The sequence below is a fragment of the Penicillium samsonianum genome, assembly GCF_028829775.1.
Source record: "Penicillium samsonianum strain IBT 33392 chromosome Unknown utg000007l_segment0_segment0, whole genome shotgun sequence".
Taxonomy (NCBI): Eukaryota; Fungi; Ascomycota; class Eurotiomycetes; order Eurotiales; family Aspergillaceae; genus Penicillium; species Penicillium samsonianum.
Genome location: NW_026643265.1, coordinates 45,344 through 61,189, shown reverse-complemented (window position 1 = coordinate 61,189; position 15,846 = coordinate 45,344). Strand labels below are relative to the sequence as shown.

Here is a 15,846-nt window from a genome sequence, read left to right as displayed (position 1 = left end):
TCATTTATACGAGGGCTCAGCTGCTTGCCAAGCACGCTATCTCTTTCACCTACATATGTTGTACTCCGTACTCGGCTTCACGGGCTTGGCTAGGGGCTGTGACAACGAGCCGATGACGTCACATTAATATGTCCTCGTCGCGCCATCCATCCCATTTGGGGATGATTCTACCTAGTATACACATTTTATATTTCATTCCTCTACCTTACACTAGGCCGAAGCAAACAAATGCAATATCGCCTAGTGACGCACAACTGACGGTACACATGCCTGGGGTTCCATCTAGTCGGGGCTGCGATGCGTGTCGCAAGGTGAAGAAGAAGGTTTGGGTCTTCCCAAAAGGCTAGCTTTTTGTATCTTATTAATTTAAAGACCAGTGTGATCAACTCAAACCCACATGTTCACGATGTGCGCGTCTGAAAATGACCTGTGTTGGGGGAGGACAGCAGCGGTACATGTTCAAGAATCAATCGCTCAAAGTGATGCAAACACAAAGCGGAGCAGAAAGTCAATCAGAGCCTCGATCATTTTTCTCTACTGGCAAAAGAGTTGTGTTTATTGGGGGACCGACACGGGTGCCCAGCACTGACACAAGTATAATGGCAGCAGCCTTTGTAGCAGCATTCCAGGTGACTGATATCCGATTTGCCGTGGCTTATTATGGACCTTTCCTACGGGATATTCCACGGAGATTGGGCAACAGCACCGTTCTAGATTCAGCCGTGAGAGCTTTATCAACCGCTTACCCGTTCCTTCACACGGGCTCTTACCCACCAAATGCACTCGTTCTCTATGGACAATCGCTGCGGGCACTGAGAGAATGCCTGAATAATCCAGTCGAGGCCCGGACTCCCAACACACTATGTGCTGTCTATTTGATCACCATCTGCCAGGTAAAGTTCCACTTGGTACGACCCAGTTGAGCTGTTTTGACCCCCCAAAAACGATATCTGTGAAATAGGAGCTGATTTGTCATAAGAGCTGGCTAGGAAAACATGATGATTCGCTCACTAGTCACAGCGAAGCTATCGCTCATCTCCTCAGGGCTGCTGCACTGCATGAGTGGAAAAGTACATTTGAGATGGAGATGGTCATTACACTTTGTGTGCCTATAGTATGTTTGGATTCCGATTACTTCCAACAACAAATTCAGCCAATGTCACGAGAAATTACTTATAAGCAATAACTTGAATAGATACTTGAAGGCATCGTCAATCCTCGCATCAAGATGGATTCGGAGTTTTGGGAACTGACCTCATCCTTCAAACGTCGTCTATCTGCCTCACGGGACAACAATCAGCCACAATCAACCACCGAGCTGCAACATCTCGCCATGTTTCCTAAATATGTCCAAAACCCCGAGCCACACCTTGCCGAAATTGCAAAGACATACATGCAACTGAGGCTCGATGCACAGCAAATAAAACAACATCTTGATCAATGTGCAGAAGCTGTTATTGTGTCTTTCTCATCCTCTGAAGTTGCGAGACATTGCCGTATTCAAGCAGCTTATGCCATACTATCTACGCTGGCTGTGCTATTGAACAGTCTTCTTCGAGTTTTTGATCCCTGGAACGCTTCCTTGGTGAGTGAAGCTGTCTTTCTCTGTGATGAGATTACAATCCAAGCCGAACTGGCATCTTGCTACCGGCCGGTTGGGGCAGGGTATATTCCTCTATGCTTAGTTGTTGCTTGGGCGGCATCGGATAATCTAGTCCAGTTGGCAAGAATAGAGGCGATCCTTTCTGAATACCAGTCTGATTTTGCGGACGTGCCATGGATGAGCCGTGCTATCTGGTTAGCCTTTACTTTGGATAGCCACCGCATACGAGTCATGTCTGGGAAAGAATTTCCAGAGTCCCCTTCGGGGGCTGTTTCTCTGGCTGATTCGGGAGGCAGTCGTGGTGCTGGTGCAAAAAAGGCCTCAGTGCGCCCAGAGTCTTGCTGCATTCTCTAGGCTCAAAGATACGAGGGAAGACAAGAAGAAAGAATGACTTGATCTATTGCATACTTCGTTTGTTTGTCTCTGATAATGTTCATTCTGTTTTTCCATGTACCCCAAAACAGAACCCGAACCCACCACCACCATTTTTGATACTACTCTATTAGAGCTAATCCAGGAGGATTCAGCATTTCATTTAGTGATCGAGTGTAACACTCCGCTTGGAATACTTTTGTACATGACGATTTGGGCTTGAAAGCTTCCCGAATCACGTCGAATGACCCATGTTTTGTTGTTGGCATGAAAAAGATACAGACAATAGGCATTTAAATAGAGCAGTCACCAAACAACAAACATGCCCCAAGGTTACCTACCATTTGGCAACTGAATTGGAGTGGTCGACGCAATTCATACTTTGGGTATATGCTGGCTAAATAGAACAATGTTCACCAATACAAATTATCCAAAGAGTGCATATATTAGATGGTACATCTGCGATGAGACGAAAGAAAGAATAGAAAAGAATATAAAAGAACAAAAGAAAAAGAAAAAGAGCCCATGAGAACCCACTGTTCCCCACATTGTTAATAACTATCGCCAGCGGAGCCAATGCTCTCGACTCGAATACCCAACTGGCTCATCTTCTTGATCTCGATGATGCATCGCCCATCGAATAACCATTTTGGTGTTGCCATGTTATCCGCAATTCTCTCCCAGTCAACCTGCTTCTTGGGTAGGTTGTCGCCGGGTTTGCCCACAGAAGGCTCGCTACCATTTTCTCTCTGGCAGTCTGGGCAATCTGCGGCACAATTAGGCTCAATATGAAGTTTCTCTTGAGCATATGCGACATATAGTGGATTAATCATATCACCTGTCTCAGAAATGGCTTCTTGCTGCGAGGACCCGTGCATGTCTTGGCTCAAGGGTAGATGTCTTGGTGGGAGGTTTGAAGGACGAGGAACGGCATCCGATTCAGTATTCCGGAACTCATCAAACTCAGTGACAATGAGTATCGCGTTAGATGAAGCACATGCCTTATAGACATCGGAGTAGACTTTCACCGCGCCACCATCATCTCTGAGAGCGGGAGGTCCGTATCCGTGTAGCTGGCGGATCTCGCTCTCGATGACATAGGGATTGCAGCAAGGGTCAAATATTGCGATTTCTCCGGGGTTTTCATCAAGCAAGGTCTTGATTATCTCAAGGGCGGGTGCTTCTCGGGTATCCGATGTGTTCTTCTTGAAGGCATATCCCAGTAGAGTGATCTTCTTGCCAACCAGAGTATTGTTCAGGCACTTGATGACACGACTGGTAAATCGGTTGCGCTGGTATTCATTCATGATCACCACCTGGCGCCAATACGTTCCGACCTCTTTAAGGCCCAAGGACTCAGCAAGGTATACAAGACTGAGGACATCCTTTTTGAAACAGCTACCCCCGAACCCAATGCCTGCGCGGAGAAATTTGTCACCAACTCGGGAGTCCATCCCAATCGACGCCGAGACTTCATTAATCTCAGCCCCTGTAGCCTCGCAGATTGCCGAAATACTGTTGATGCTGCTAAGTCGTTGGGCTAACATGGAATTGGCCACGAGCTTCGCCAACTCCGATGACCATATGTTGGTAGTGATGATGCGGGCACGTTCAACCCAGCCAGCATAGACTCCAGCTAGTGTCTCCGCTGCAGCTTTTCCTCCTTCTGTCGTTGTAGAACCTATGATAACTCGGTCCGGGTGTAACAAATCGTGAATTGCAGTCCCCGCCGCGAGGAACTCAGGGTTGGATAAAATTTCGAAGTGCCCACCGGGCCGACGTACAGCAATCTATGTGGATACAAAGTGTGAGTATGTTTTCATGATCAGATGGTATGGTATGACTTACCATCTCCTGGATCATTTGGGCTGTTTTGCAAGGGACTGTGGACTTCTCCACAATAATCGATCCGTTCCTTGCGTGCTGCACAACATCCGCAGCGACAGCCTCAAAAGCTGTCATGTCTGTTGCACTCCCTGCACCTGATCCTCGCATTTTGGTCGGAGTGTTAACCGCAATTATGACAATATCCGACTCTCGGATACATTTTGAAACGTTCGCGGAGAAAAACAAGTTTGGTGTCCGAGAGGACGCACTTCTTCCCTCTTGTTGTCTTTCGTGCGCTTCGTGTGCTTTATGCTCTTCAAACATGTGTGCAGTTCCCTCTGGTTTGGCTGACATAGGTGGAGTGAGATAATTGCAGAGTCCATCTCGTGCAATCCGAACGATTTCAGCAAGGCCGGGCTCGTAAATAGGTAGATGTCGGGAGTTCCACCTTCGAATGCGTCGCTCGTCTTTGTCGGCAACGGTGACTCGGATATGTGGGTTTCTGAATGCAATGACAGCAGCAGTTGGGCCTCCTGTTGGTTATTAGTCTGTAGGTCACGCGAGAGAATATTAGAATTATGCATCCGCGTCGCGTACCAACATAGCCTGCGCCAACGAAGCAAATATTTCGGATTGGCCTTGCGCCAACTGGGGTGTCTGAATCACTATCATCCCCCACAGTGGTTCTCGTACCACTCGACTCTACGTCGAGTCCATCCGTGCTGCCATTCAGGCTTTGCTCCGGAGTTGTCGGCACACTTGATAGTGAAACGGTTGCTTGAAAGTCAAATTCATGATCAATAGGCAAAGACATAGCTATCAAGTTGGAATCCTATGGAGTTGGATTTCATGCGCTCAAAGAGAGCTCGGGTGGTATGTTTCACAAAGGCAAACAAATGTAAATTGCATAAGACTTCACCCGGATACATGCCTACTTATGGCTTATTTTCGGTTTTTTTAAATGCCGAGGAAATACTTGCCTGTCAGAGTAAATCATCACTGTAGGAGAGTATTCAATACCTACCTAGGGTACCTAATCCTGCGTGGAGTATTTCGCATTAGGATACTTGAGCATCGAAGACCCACTTAAGGGATATGACCCATACAACACATCTAAAGCTTAAAACCCCTTTGGTAATCTTGAATTTACATCTGCCATAGAGAATCGTGCATGTAGCCATGCGGTCGAACACGTGCCTTTGCATCGCAATACATACGCAATCAACCTTATCAATGAGACCAAATAGAACCAACCATCTATGGTATTCCATGCAACTGAAATTGGGAAGTGGCACACATTTCCTCATTTCCTCACTATATAGATGACTGAGCCTAAATTTCTGGTTGGAGCGAAGGTGACGCCATTTCTTCCGATTCCAGCTGCATATTGCAGATTTCTCCTCTGGATAGGCATGCAAATCTGATCTACCTAGGTTACCTACGTACGTATGTAGGTAAGATGCCTATACTTGAGTTCCGTAAACCAATTCCAAACAATATTTATTCATTGCTAAGCAATTCCTAAGTCATTTTATTACCAGTACATTTTCCCTAGCACATCGAGAATAAGAAAGATCATCCTAAATCACTTGGCACCTGCAGCCCGCAAACGAATCCAAAGTCTTCAATTGTACATATGCTTCAGGTCAATACGCTCTTAATAGTATCCATGGATGTCTGGATTTTGGGTCTTTTATTTTTTATCTTTTTGACTTCCAAATTAACCGGAAAACGGCCAATCCCTTTGTAATGTATTATGTATACGCTGAAGTAAAAGTACGTATATTCATGAATGTTTTTTTAGGCGAAATTATCAGGATCCTCAGCCCTATCTACAAATGTATGTATTCACCTCTTGTAGGTCTTGGTTTGTGTTTTCTCTTGATCCTTCTTTCTCCTAAGCTTAATTAGATCGTTCTTTTGAAATCTAATATCAACATCATACCATTTTCCAATCTCTGAGTTCTTTCGTGTACCGTATGTTAAATTGTCGTATCATGACACTTTTGCTAGGTCACTTGTGCCCAGGGGCGGGTAACGACCTGCCACAATTGGCTCAACCACTCCAAATCCACAATGGTCTGAGAGCCTCCACGTGCATCAAAGAGAGGCCTAGGAGGTTTTCCTAGGTTTGCCTTTGCCAGAGCACTATTTTCTACCAAAGATGCTACAATTACAATTACAATTACAATACCTAATACCTTTGGACTTAAAATGAGGGGCAATCTTACCATGTCTGGGGATCGCAGTGATGATCTGAAAGGAGAAATGGTCATTTTTGATGCCTGAGGATGCCTGAGGATGCCTGAGGAACCGGGCACCATGCCAATTTGAAACTCGGCCTAATGGCCCCTGCTTCCCCTACTTCCCGCTAACCATATAGATAGAGCTCAGCGGTTAGCCAGCGTTTAGAAAGAGGTTCATGAGGGATCGTGTACTCCGATAAGTCCTTCTCCCTTCTCTCCCTTCCTTTCTCTTCCCGTCCACTCTGCTGCACAGTGAATGCACTGTTTCACTCCAGGTCTCTCACTGATTCCCTAGAGTACTTGCATGATACTTGGAAGCCACTCTATCTCGTGTACGTGCTTGTCACGTCTGGGAGTAGCAATGACGTCTACCAGCCCTCCTACGCTGACCACAATCTTTACACCACCACCATCATGTACTACCGACACTTGGATGATTGAGAACCTGTCAGGTACAGATTATTACACGACAACTGTCACGACAGGCCTCACTGGCTGGTGGCTGAACCTTGGCCCGACGGACTGGAGTACTTGCTTCCCTTCGGGCTATGCACAGGCGACTGACTTTTACTACTCTCCTGGTATTTGTCCCTCGGGCTATTGGACTGCCTTCCAATCGGCCTATACTTCTAGTGGCGAGGCTGCTGAAACCCATGCCACATGCTGTCTAATGTGAGTGCAAGCATGCTTGATCATTCTTATGGATTTATGGACTTGTATTAACTTTATATTCTCCGCCCAGTAACTACAGCGTCCAGACCCGAAGCAATCTGCTTTGGTTTACCACGAACCAATGTACCTCCCGACATACCGAGCTGAGCGTTTGGACCTACACTCAAGGGGGAGTGGTTTCTAGCTTGACGACCACAGCGGATGGTATCAACGCCAAGGGGGTCTCTATTCGCTGGCGTGCCTCGGACCTTATTACCGTTACTACGACGAGCTCATCGCAAATCACAACTAGCACAGGGATACGTGGTCTCACAACAACACCAACACCAACATCGACACCCCAGGAAACACATTCGTCCAGCAGCGGGCTTTCGACAGGAGCCAAAGCAGGCATCGGCGTCGGTGTAGCTGTTGGCGCTCTTCTCATATTCGCGGTGATAGTTCTGATATGGATGTTGCGCCGGAAGGGCAAGAAAGATGATCCTTCTTCCGACAGCATAGAGCCTACATACCGCAACAGATATATGCCGCCCACAGAACTTGAAGATAATGGAGCAGCGTACGGGTACACGGAAGCCAAGCACGGCGACTCAAGCAAGCACTCAAGCAAGCCAAAGCCACTTCATGAGCTCGACTCAAAACACATTGCTGCGGAGCTGCCCGCGCAATGATGTAGTTAATCGCTAGTTTTCAAGGTTTTCAATACGGGTCATCTAATACGTTTTGTCCTGAGGAAGTCTCGCAACTGTCGGCTTCTAGCTGCAAAAGATTATCTCTCCTTTCTTTCCCTTCTGTTGACCACTTCTTTCCGGTTGAGGGAAAGAGCTCTCTATTGTTCATTATATTTTGATACCCCTACTGTCTCCAGACTCACTTCGCGTTTGACTTTCTGCTGATTGTCTGACGGTTTCTTTTTGATTACCTTTCAAAAGCCTGAATAAATATATATTATGATATAATAAATGCAAAATCAGCGCGATTGCCTTGCCATCATCCGAATGATACTACTGTCAAGTGTCAAGTATCAAGTGTCCTAGAATATTGAAGCTTATTGTCAATCATATTCCTAGAGCTGTTCATGAACGACACAACGGAAAATCAAACGTAGAACACCATTCTTAAACATTTTGCTTTCAACCAAACTACCTCCGACGGGGCGGGTGTTTCAGTTTCGATAACTCAAAACTCAATCGAATCTCCAAACCTTCAGCCCTATGAGATCGATCTATCTGTCAACATCATATCTCCATTGATAACCCCCTTACCTGCAATCCCTGATGTCCTCAAGGCCGACCCAAAAGATTTCGTCACAAAGATATATCTCGGAACAAACCTATTGACCAAAAGTATTTATGGGCTATTCCATTTGTATCGATGAAAAGACTTATCTCAATCACTTGTGGTATAGGCTATAGTTTCAACAGTATGATCGGTCAATCTTAGAAGGGGGTTGGGGGGTCCAATCCATGAAAGAAAAAAAGCAAATTTCCAACGCCTTGATTGATGGGCGAAAATGGGTCGTCGCTCATGGCTACCCGATCATATCCGACGAGGGCGTACGCGCTGCTGGTGCATGGGTGGATGTTGATGGCCAGTGGCTAACATGGAGAGAGCTATGTCAATCATTCGAACACGACATTTCGGGGCGAAATAGTAACATTGAACTGCAATCTGGCGTTGAGGCTGGATTATTGTATTTTTGTTTTCATTGGGTCATGATGTGCTGTATTAACCATCATAGTCCTATACACCTCAACTGGCTGTATTAAGTCCGAGATTGATCGTGTTCGGAGTTCACATATTATACATGGTACGTGTTCACTTTCTTAACAATCTGAACGTTCATATTTACAAGCATCCCAACAGAAAATTCCCACGAATAACCCAAAATAACATAGAATATCAATCACTTGGAAAAGCCGCCAACTCCTGCTATTCAGGGGATCAAGCTGCGCCGTCATATTTCTGTCGTCCTTTCATAGATTTCCATTGAACAAGTCCAGCACCAATAAAAGATAGTAGTGCGGCAGCAACAGACACGTAGAATGTCTGGATGACGGCAATGTTATAGGCGTGTAGGACGGAGGGCAGCATATCTTTGGGCACGCGTTGGGATAAATTTGCAGCCCCGGCTTTTATTAATGCGCTTGGGCTGACATTGGGAGCATATGCCTTAATGCTGGCCACAAGGCGATTCTCAAAAACGGTTTGTGCAATCGAAATAAACATTGCACCACTGAGGCTCTGTGCAAATGTGATGATGGCAATTCCGATCGGTATGTCCTGTAATGGCAGTACAGTCTGAAGTGCGTTGATGCATTGCTGAAAGCCAAGTCCTGCTCCAATTCCAATAATGACTTGGTATCCAATCCACTGCGGATGTCCGCTATTCACTTTGAAAGTTGTACACAGCCCAGAGCCAATCGCGAGAAACGCGCTTCCAACGAACATGAGTGGTGTATAGTATCCAACGATATTCACCAGTAGTCCTGCTAAAGCAGAGAATACAATCATAGCCACCACCATTGGAAGATTGTTGACTCCGGATTCTGATGCAGAATTCTCCTTGACTGCTTGAAACCAGATAGGGAGCTTGGAAACTTGTTAGCAATGAAGCTGAGAGGATGGCATTCAGAACCCACATAGTATCCAAAGACAAAAAAGGAACCACCTAGGAATGTAGCGTGAATCACTGCCCCAAGCACATTTCGATTCTTAAGTAAACGAGGCGGTACTGTAGCGTCGTCCTGCTTCCAGACCTGGATAATACACCATGCAACACTGAATACGCCAAACAGAACAAATAGGGCAATTATTCGAGCATTGCTCCAGCTGTATTTGGTGCCCCCCCATTGCAGGCACAATAGAAGGGAGACGATCGCGGGGATGAATGCAAGTACACCAAGGGGATCCATTCGCTTTAGCTGCCCAAGACGGCTTATTTTGGGTTTTTGTGATGTGGAATCCTCGAAGAAGAGTAAAATGACAAGGCCAGTGAGGACACCGAAAGGTAGATTTATCCAAAAGCACCATCTCCAACTGACATGATCAGTTAAGAGCCCCCCTAGCCTATTGTAAAATTAGCCACCAGTCTATGCGATTAAAATAGCGAGACTTACAGTGGTCCTGTGATTGTCGCAATTCCACTAGTGCTACCAATAATCCCGAAATAGAGGGCACGCCGGTGAAGGGGCACACTATTCGCGAGCACGAGTAGAGCACCCGGCGACAATCCTCCAGATCCGATGCCGGCAATTGCTCGACCAAGAATTAATCCCTTCGATGTTGGTGTCACTGCACATATTAGAGACCCAAGTTCAAATAAGCCGAGAGCAATCATGTATGTCCACTTTGTCGAATAATATGTGTATACCTTGCCAAATGGCAGGGTGACGGCACATGTGGTTAAAAGATAAGCGCTGGCATACCATGATAGGTCGCCTAGTGAGTTAAATTGTTCAGTGATCTTGGGAACGGCGGTTGAGAGGATTGTGTTGTCCTGGTAAGTCGTCTACGTTAGCCCAAGAAATAGTAACAATAACTTGAAGCTTACCAAGGCGATACAAAAAGATTGAAAGCAAAGTCCTATCAAAATCGGAGCAAGCTTCGAGCTCGGTGGATAGACTTGCTTTTCTTCTTCATCATCACTCTCCTCGGTTCCAGTCTCTTTCAATGGGATGTCATCTCGATTTGTGTAGACTTGATCCCCAAAATCTCTCATGCTTGAACTGCCTGCCATGAAACAGCAAGTTAAACTCCCCAGTTGTTGTTGAAACTGTGAGAACTCATAAAAATGCGCTTGGTCGAATCATCTGCGCTCAGCTGAAGGGTGTTTGAAATAGGCAAGGTAGAAACCGCTACATTAAATCTAAGTGTGGATGTACAGTACTTTTCTTGTAGGACCTATGTACGTACATTATTACAGCCGGATGTAACCCGATAAAGCAAGGGGTTTATATCTTGATTTATGCTCGGGGTCTTTCAATTTCCCCTAATCACATTCTTGCTGCGTTGATTGGTATGCAGTACTTTTTCCCTGATAAGATGCTTGCTAGACCTAACCAGCATCTGTATTTTTGTCCAAAGGATATCGGTCATGCTCTCAAAGTATCAATTCTCTAATTGAATAATTAATCTAATGATAAGGGTGTATCATTTTATATCGTTAGTTACTCGAAGTCGATCAATCCCGACGTGATGAATCTCGAGACCCTGCATTCCAGTGAGACTGTAACCTCGCTAAACACAGAGACTATGATGGCTAGATACTTTTAGTAATAAATAGCTTCGAAGCCTATCCAAGATTCTGGCGGTTTTCCAGACAAGATCGAAGGTACTGAGTTTCGGTCCTTGTACTCCGCTAAGAATAGTTCATCCCAGAACTACACAAAACTTTGTTTTCCAATTTACATGAAGACTATGTATACTCATACTGTCAATTTAATCACGACATCGCTTTTCTAAACCATGTTTCTACGTACCTACTCATCGAAATCAATGTGCCACCTTTGTATAACAAACTGACTCGCACAAAGGCTTGTGTGCGTTTTATTATTGTCAAAATACAACGATTTTCTCATAGGGCCCACCAATAATCATTATAACCGGGCTAGTACTCATATACGAGGTTGTATATTTATGAAGTGTAAAGTGGTCATTGGAGGCGGAAAAAAAGTGGGTAGCCACAAGGCTACGACAGCACTCATTAAAGTACTCGACTAGTAGTTTGAGCACGCCTCGCAAACTACCCTTATAAACTATACACTTGTATACTAGAAATCCAGCATTGGGAGGACTATCTGGTTTTTATGGGTTTGAAACATTCTAGTGATCTGATTTTGGTGCGAAGAAACCACAAGACTGTCCTTAGCAAATACATACGGGGCTCCGCAACAACAAATTTCTCAAGCCTCATTTCGAAGGGATAGATAGAAGGGGCACCAGGGTAACTGGTTTTTGGTGCCAGCAGATCTTCTAGGAATCCTGATCCATCAACGATGTAAGTAGATGAGTGAATATTATTCCGAGGAATGCACGTGAGCTGATCTCCAACTTTATTCTTCTACAGGTTCTATTATTACACAATCAAAATCTGGAGCTCACAGCTCGGAAGCATATTGGGCCTGTTTATATTGTTTTCCGGTCTGTTTGTGATCACAGCATCGGTGCTCGCGGACTTGAGGCCTAAATTAGGATCTTTTTCTTTTTGTGCGAGTTTGATGAATGTTTGCCTGCGATGGTACGGATAGAAGACATTATGACGAGTTTTATGGCAATGAAAGTCGAAGTGTCAGTGGTGGTGTAGCGCAAGTGCAGTAACCGAGACTTGACGGGTTGTGATTTGCGAACTATTAAGCTTTGTGGGCGATATTTGGAGGGGCCGTGCATGATAGAGTATGTAAATACGGAGTAAATGTTGAACAACCCGAATCTCTATTGGTAGAACATGTTGCCTATAAAAGCACAAAGACGAATACATGGTTCTCTTGGCCTAGTTCGGGGCACTCGAAACCCCAGTAATGACATGCCAGATTGGGAACCCGACACCGGTACTCTGTAGTAATCTCCTAGCCCATGAAATGCGAAATACGGAAACACGCGCTGGGGGCTGGAGCGCCCCGAAAGGCAGTCATCGGCTGTGATCTGCACCCCATGTCCTAAAATTCTTTGAGTCAAGCCAAATGACTGAAGTGGCGGACGCAAGGGCATCGTTCTAGAAAAGCATGATCGGGAGGGTATCTGTATATCGAGGTACTCCATATGCAGCAGGGCTGTATATATTGTAGAAGTGGGTTGCAGCCGGAACTGCCTGACTAGGCAGGTTTCATTGCTCCCAGGATGCGGCCCCATATGTTTTATGGAGAGCGGAGTAGTGGAGAGAGCAAAACAGAGACGCGCAACATGGTAAACCGTCTAAAGTGCCAGATCTTTTCTTTTTACCTTTCCCTTTTCCCTTTCCCCCTCTTTTCCCCTCTAAAATAGATCTCGGCGAAAAAAACACTTGACGAAATAATATAAAGCAACCTAGAGCATACGGAGTACTTCGTAAAGAAAAAAGAAAGTTCCCCCGGTGCCCATGCGGAAGTGTTCCACTTTGTAGGAACAAGAGGCTGAAAGATATTTCTGGACGCCAAGCTATAGACTGTTCACTACATCATATATTGTATTTCTCCTTTGCCACTGCTACCACAATTTCCTGTTTTCCCGTGTACAGAGTACGCAGTACCGCATCGGAGGATGGTAAGACACATGAGACTCCCACAAACCAAGACCCTCTCGCTCATGTGAACACCGCCTAGGTGGCCCTGCGCCCGGGGATGATCAGAGGGTCCTGTTAAGCAAATAACAAGCTATTATTGGCACTTAGTGGCGTACATTGGCATTGGATTTCCTAAGAGTTTCCACTTGCAAACTGAAATCTGACAGGCGGAAAAGTGATCGGCAGTCTCTGATCCTGCACAAGCCCAAAACACCCACTAACTGAATCTGGAGAAGCCGAGGGATTGCCCCGATGAATTTGTATTTGCCTAGGTGAGATGGGTGCACGGGTATTGATTATTGGCTTATCTCGCGTGGGCACTCCAGATGTCCAAAGACGGGGAAATGTATTGGGTTGACCTCTAATGTCCGTGCAAATTGTTATAAACTTGGAGGTGATGGGAATAGCTAATCTACATTGAGCCTGCTCGCTCGCATGGGTTGATTTGGGAAAATAGTGGGCCATAAGCATTAATTACTTTTTAAATCACATTATTATGTGTTTGTACAACGTATGTTGTAGCGGAGGGCAAGAAATTCTCCAGGCCCCCTGGTCCAGAGAGGTCAAGGCCCCCCTGGAGGCTTTTTTAAAACCGGCCGAGTTCCCCGCGTTGATCGTTCTTTTCGTTTTTATATTCTTCATTTTATATTATTTTGGCTGCTTCGGCCTATATATTGGCAGATTCAAAGTACATAGGTTACCGTTGAACCACACCATTATGCGGACCAGGCGGTTCTTGGGCCTTAACGGCACCAAGGTTCAGATCGTTATCGGTTTTCTAGCCGGTATGGACTTTCTGCTGTTCGGTTATGATCAAGGTGTGACCGGCGGCTTGCTGACACTCGACTCTTTCGTCAAATACTTCCCCGAAATCAATACTCTAGATTCATATACCGAGCACTGGAGCCAGTCAGCAAGGAGCAACCAGTCAACACGACAAGGTATCACAGTCGCAGCGTACAACCTTGGATGTTTCGCAGGCTCGATTCCCACAATTTGGATCGGTAACATTTTGGGTCGTCGAAAGGCTATCTTTCTCGGTTCTTTTATTATGTGTATCGGTGCCATTCTTCAGTGCACATCTTATGGGCTTGCTCAGCTTGTCATCGGTCGATTGGTCACTGGGTTCGGTTAGTATGAGCGAGTTACATGAGAGAGCAATTCATTAATACAAATCGCAGGCAACGGAATCAACACCTCCACGGTCCCTACTTGGCAGTCAGGTAAGCCAAAATTAAGCCAATTCCGCCTCACTGTTCCGATTCACCTCCCGCCGCTATATCTCGATGATTGCAAGTGATGGACTGGTGAGATTGGCACTGAACATTGAAAGTAATCTAACATCAAGTAGAATGCTGCAAATCTCATCGACGAGGTCAGATGGTCATGATCGAAGGGGCCATGATCACATGCGGTATAACCATCAGTTACTGGATTAACTTCGGATTGATGTTCGCAGACCCAAATGAAGTCGCTTGGAGATTCCCGCTAGCGTTCCAAATCTTCTTCGCCGCGATTATTCTGGTCTTCGTAATGTTCCTCCCCGAGTCACCCCGTTGGCTTATCCTTAAGGGTCGCGAGGAAGAAGCAAAGGAGGTCCTGGCATGCTTGATGGGTGATGAGACTGATGAATTGTTCATCGACACCGAATTCACCGCTATCAAGGCCACTGTTCTCGAAATGGCAACGGGATCATTCCGGGATATGTTCACAATGGGCGAGGACCGTCATTTCCACCGCACCATGTTGGCATATGTCAACCAAATGTTCCAGCAGATCTCCGGCATCAACTTGATCACCTACTATATTCCCACTCTTCTGGAACAACAGGTCGGACTGGATGCCACAACTTCACGTCTTATCTCTGCATGTAACGGAACAGAATATTTTATCGCCTCCTGGATAGCCGTGTTCACCGTTGAAAAGTTTGGCCGTCGAACACTCATGCTCTTCGGTGCTGTGGGAATGTCGATCTCAATGGCAGTTCTTGCCATCGCTGACAGCATTTCCTCAAGCCACAAAAAGACTCCTATAGGTGTCAAGGCGGGTGTGGCTCAGACAGTATTTTTGTTCGTGTTCAACACCTTTTTTGCCATCGGCTGGCTTGGGATGACTTGGTTGTATCCAGCCGAGATTGTCCCACTGAAGATTCGTGCACCGGCCAATGCATTGTCTACTTCTTCCAATTGGATTTGGAACTTCATGGTTGTCATGATTACCCCAGTTGCTTTTGAAAGCATTGGTTACAAGACCTACGTAATTTTCGCTGTGATGTAAGTCCTTTTTATCCCCTTATCGCTATGGGTTGTACTGACTAGCCTCAGAAATGCCGCAATCGTGCCTGTCGTCTATTTCTTCTTCCCTGAGACTACTATGCGTTCACTGGAAGAGATGGACCGTATATTCCGCAAAACCACTAGCGTATTCAATGTGGTATCGCTCGCTCACACTGAGCCCCACATGTATGGTCCCAATGGTGAACTCTTGCGTACGCTAGATGATGTCGAGGATGATGCTGTCCGTCGTGCCAGCTTCCTAAACAAGGAGAGTAAGGCTCAGCACCAGAGCCACACTCAACACGCAGAACAATACAGTGACGAACACGCTAGCGAGGAGAGATAACCTCGGTCTGTTGTTTTGGTCGATGTTATCATCTCTAGGCATCTAGTATAACTTCACTATTCCAACTTATACTAGGTTATTTCTTTGTACCCATCTCTCGATCTACCCCGATACCCTTTGTCAGACTAGACGTTTTTCATTCTTCTGTGATTCTTGAAATCACTTTGCACATAATATTTCTCCGAAATTCCAGCTCCATTGAATGACACCACCTGACATCGGTTTGTGCGATCTTGAGTGCTGTT

The 15,846-nt window shown here is 45.8% G+C and overlaps 5 protein-coding genes across 5 annotated transcripts; 3 read left to right on the top strand and 2 right to left on the bottom strand.

The window, feature by feature from the left end:
- Nucleotides 1–128: 128 nt before the first annotated feature.
- On the top strand, nt 129–2,312 carry N7471_010818 (Zn(II)2Cys6 transcription factor domain-containing protein; the record flags this gene model as incomplete). The annotated part of the gene is made up of 4 exons (XM_057283537.1): nt 129–323; nt 378–893; nt 962–1,114; nt 1,196–2,312. 4 exons carry the CDS (start codon nt 129–131, stop codon nt 1,955–1,957), a joined length of 1,626 nt encoding a protein of 541 aa, XP_057129803.1. The 3' UTR covers nt 1,958–2,312.
- A 214-nt stretch (nt 2,313–2,526) lies between these two features.
- On the bottom strand, nt 2,527–4,616 carry N7471_010817 (uncharacterized protein; the record flags this gene model as incomplete). The annotated part of the gene is made up of 3 exons (XM_057283536.1): nt 2,527–3,765; nt 3,824–4,335; nt 4,400–4,616. The coding sequence occupies 3 exons, from the start codon at nt 4,614–4,616 to the stop codon at nt 2,527–2,529; spliced, it is 1,968 nt and encodes a 655-aa protein (XP_057129802.1).
- A 1,638-nt stretch (nt 4,617–6,254) lies between these two features.
- On the top strand, nt 6,255–7,391 carry N7471_010816 (uncharacterized protein; the record flags this gene model as incomplete). Its single annotated transcript, XM_057283535.1, has 2 exons — nt 6,255–6,720; nt 6,791–7,391. Exons 1-2 carry the CDS (start codon nt 6,353–6,355, stop codon nt 7,389–7,391), a joined length of 969 nt encoding a protein of 322 aa, XP_057129801.1. The 5' UTR covers nt 6,255–6,352.
- Nucleotides 7,392–8,664: 1,273 nt separating this feature from the next.
- On the bottom strand, nt 8,665–10,441 carry N7471_010815 (MDR family MFS transporter; the record flags this gene model as incomplete). The annotated part of the gene is made up of 4 exons (XM_057283534.1): nt 8,665–9,312; nt 9,363–9,789; nt 9,840–10,219; nt 10,274–10,441. The coding sequence occupies 4 exons, from the start codon at nt 10,439–10,441 to the stop codon at nt 8,665–8,667; spliced, it is 1,623 nt and encodes a 540-aa protein (XP_057129800.1).
- Nucleotides 10,442–13,697: 3,256 nt separating this feature from the next.
- Nucleotides 13,698–15,601, top strand: N7471_010814 (uncharacterized protein; the record flags this gene model as incomplete). Its single annotated transcript, XM_057283533.1, has 4 exons — nt 13,698–14,109; nt 14,161–14,202; nt 14,331–15,252; nt 15,304–15,601. 4 exons carry the CDS (start codon nt 13,698–13,700, stop codon nt 15,599–15,601), a joined length of 1,674 nt encoding a protein of 557 aa, XP_057129799.1.
- Between the last annotated feature and the right edge of the window lie 245 nt (nt 15,602–15,846).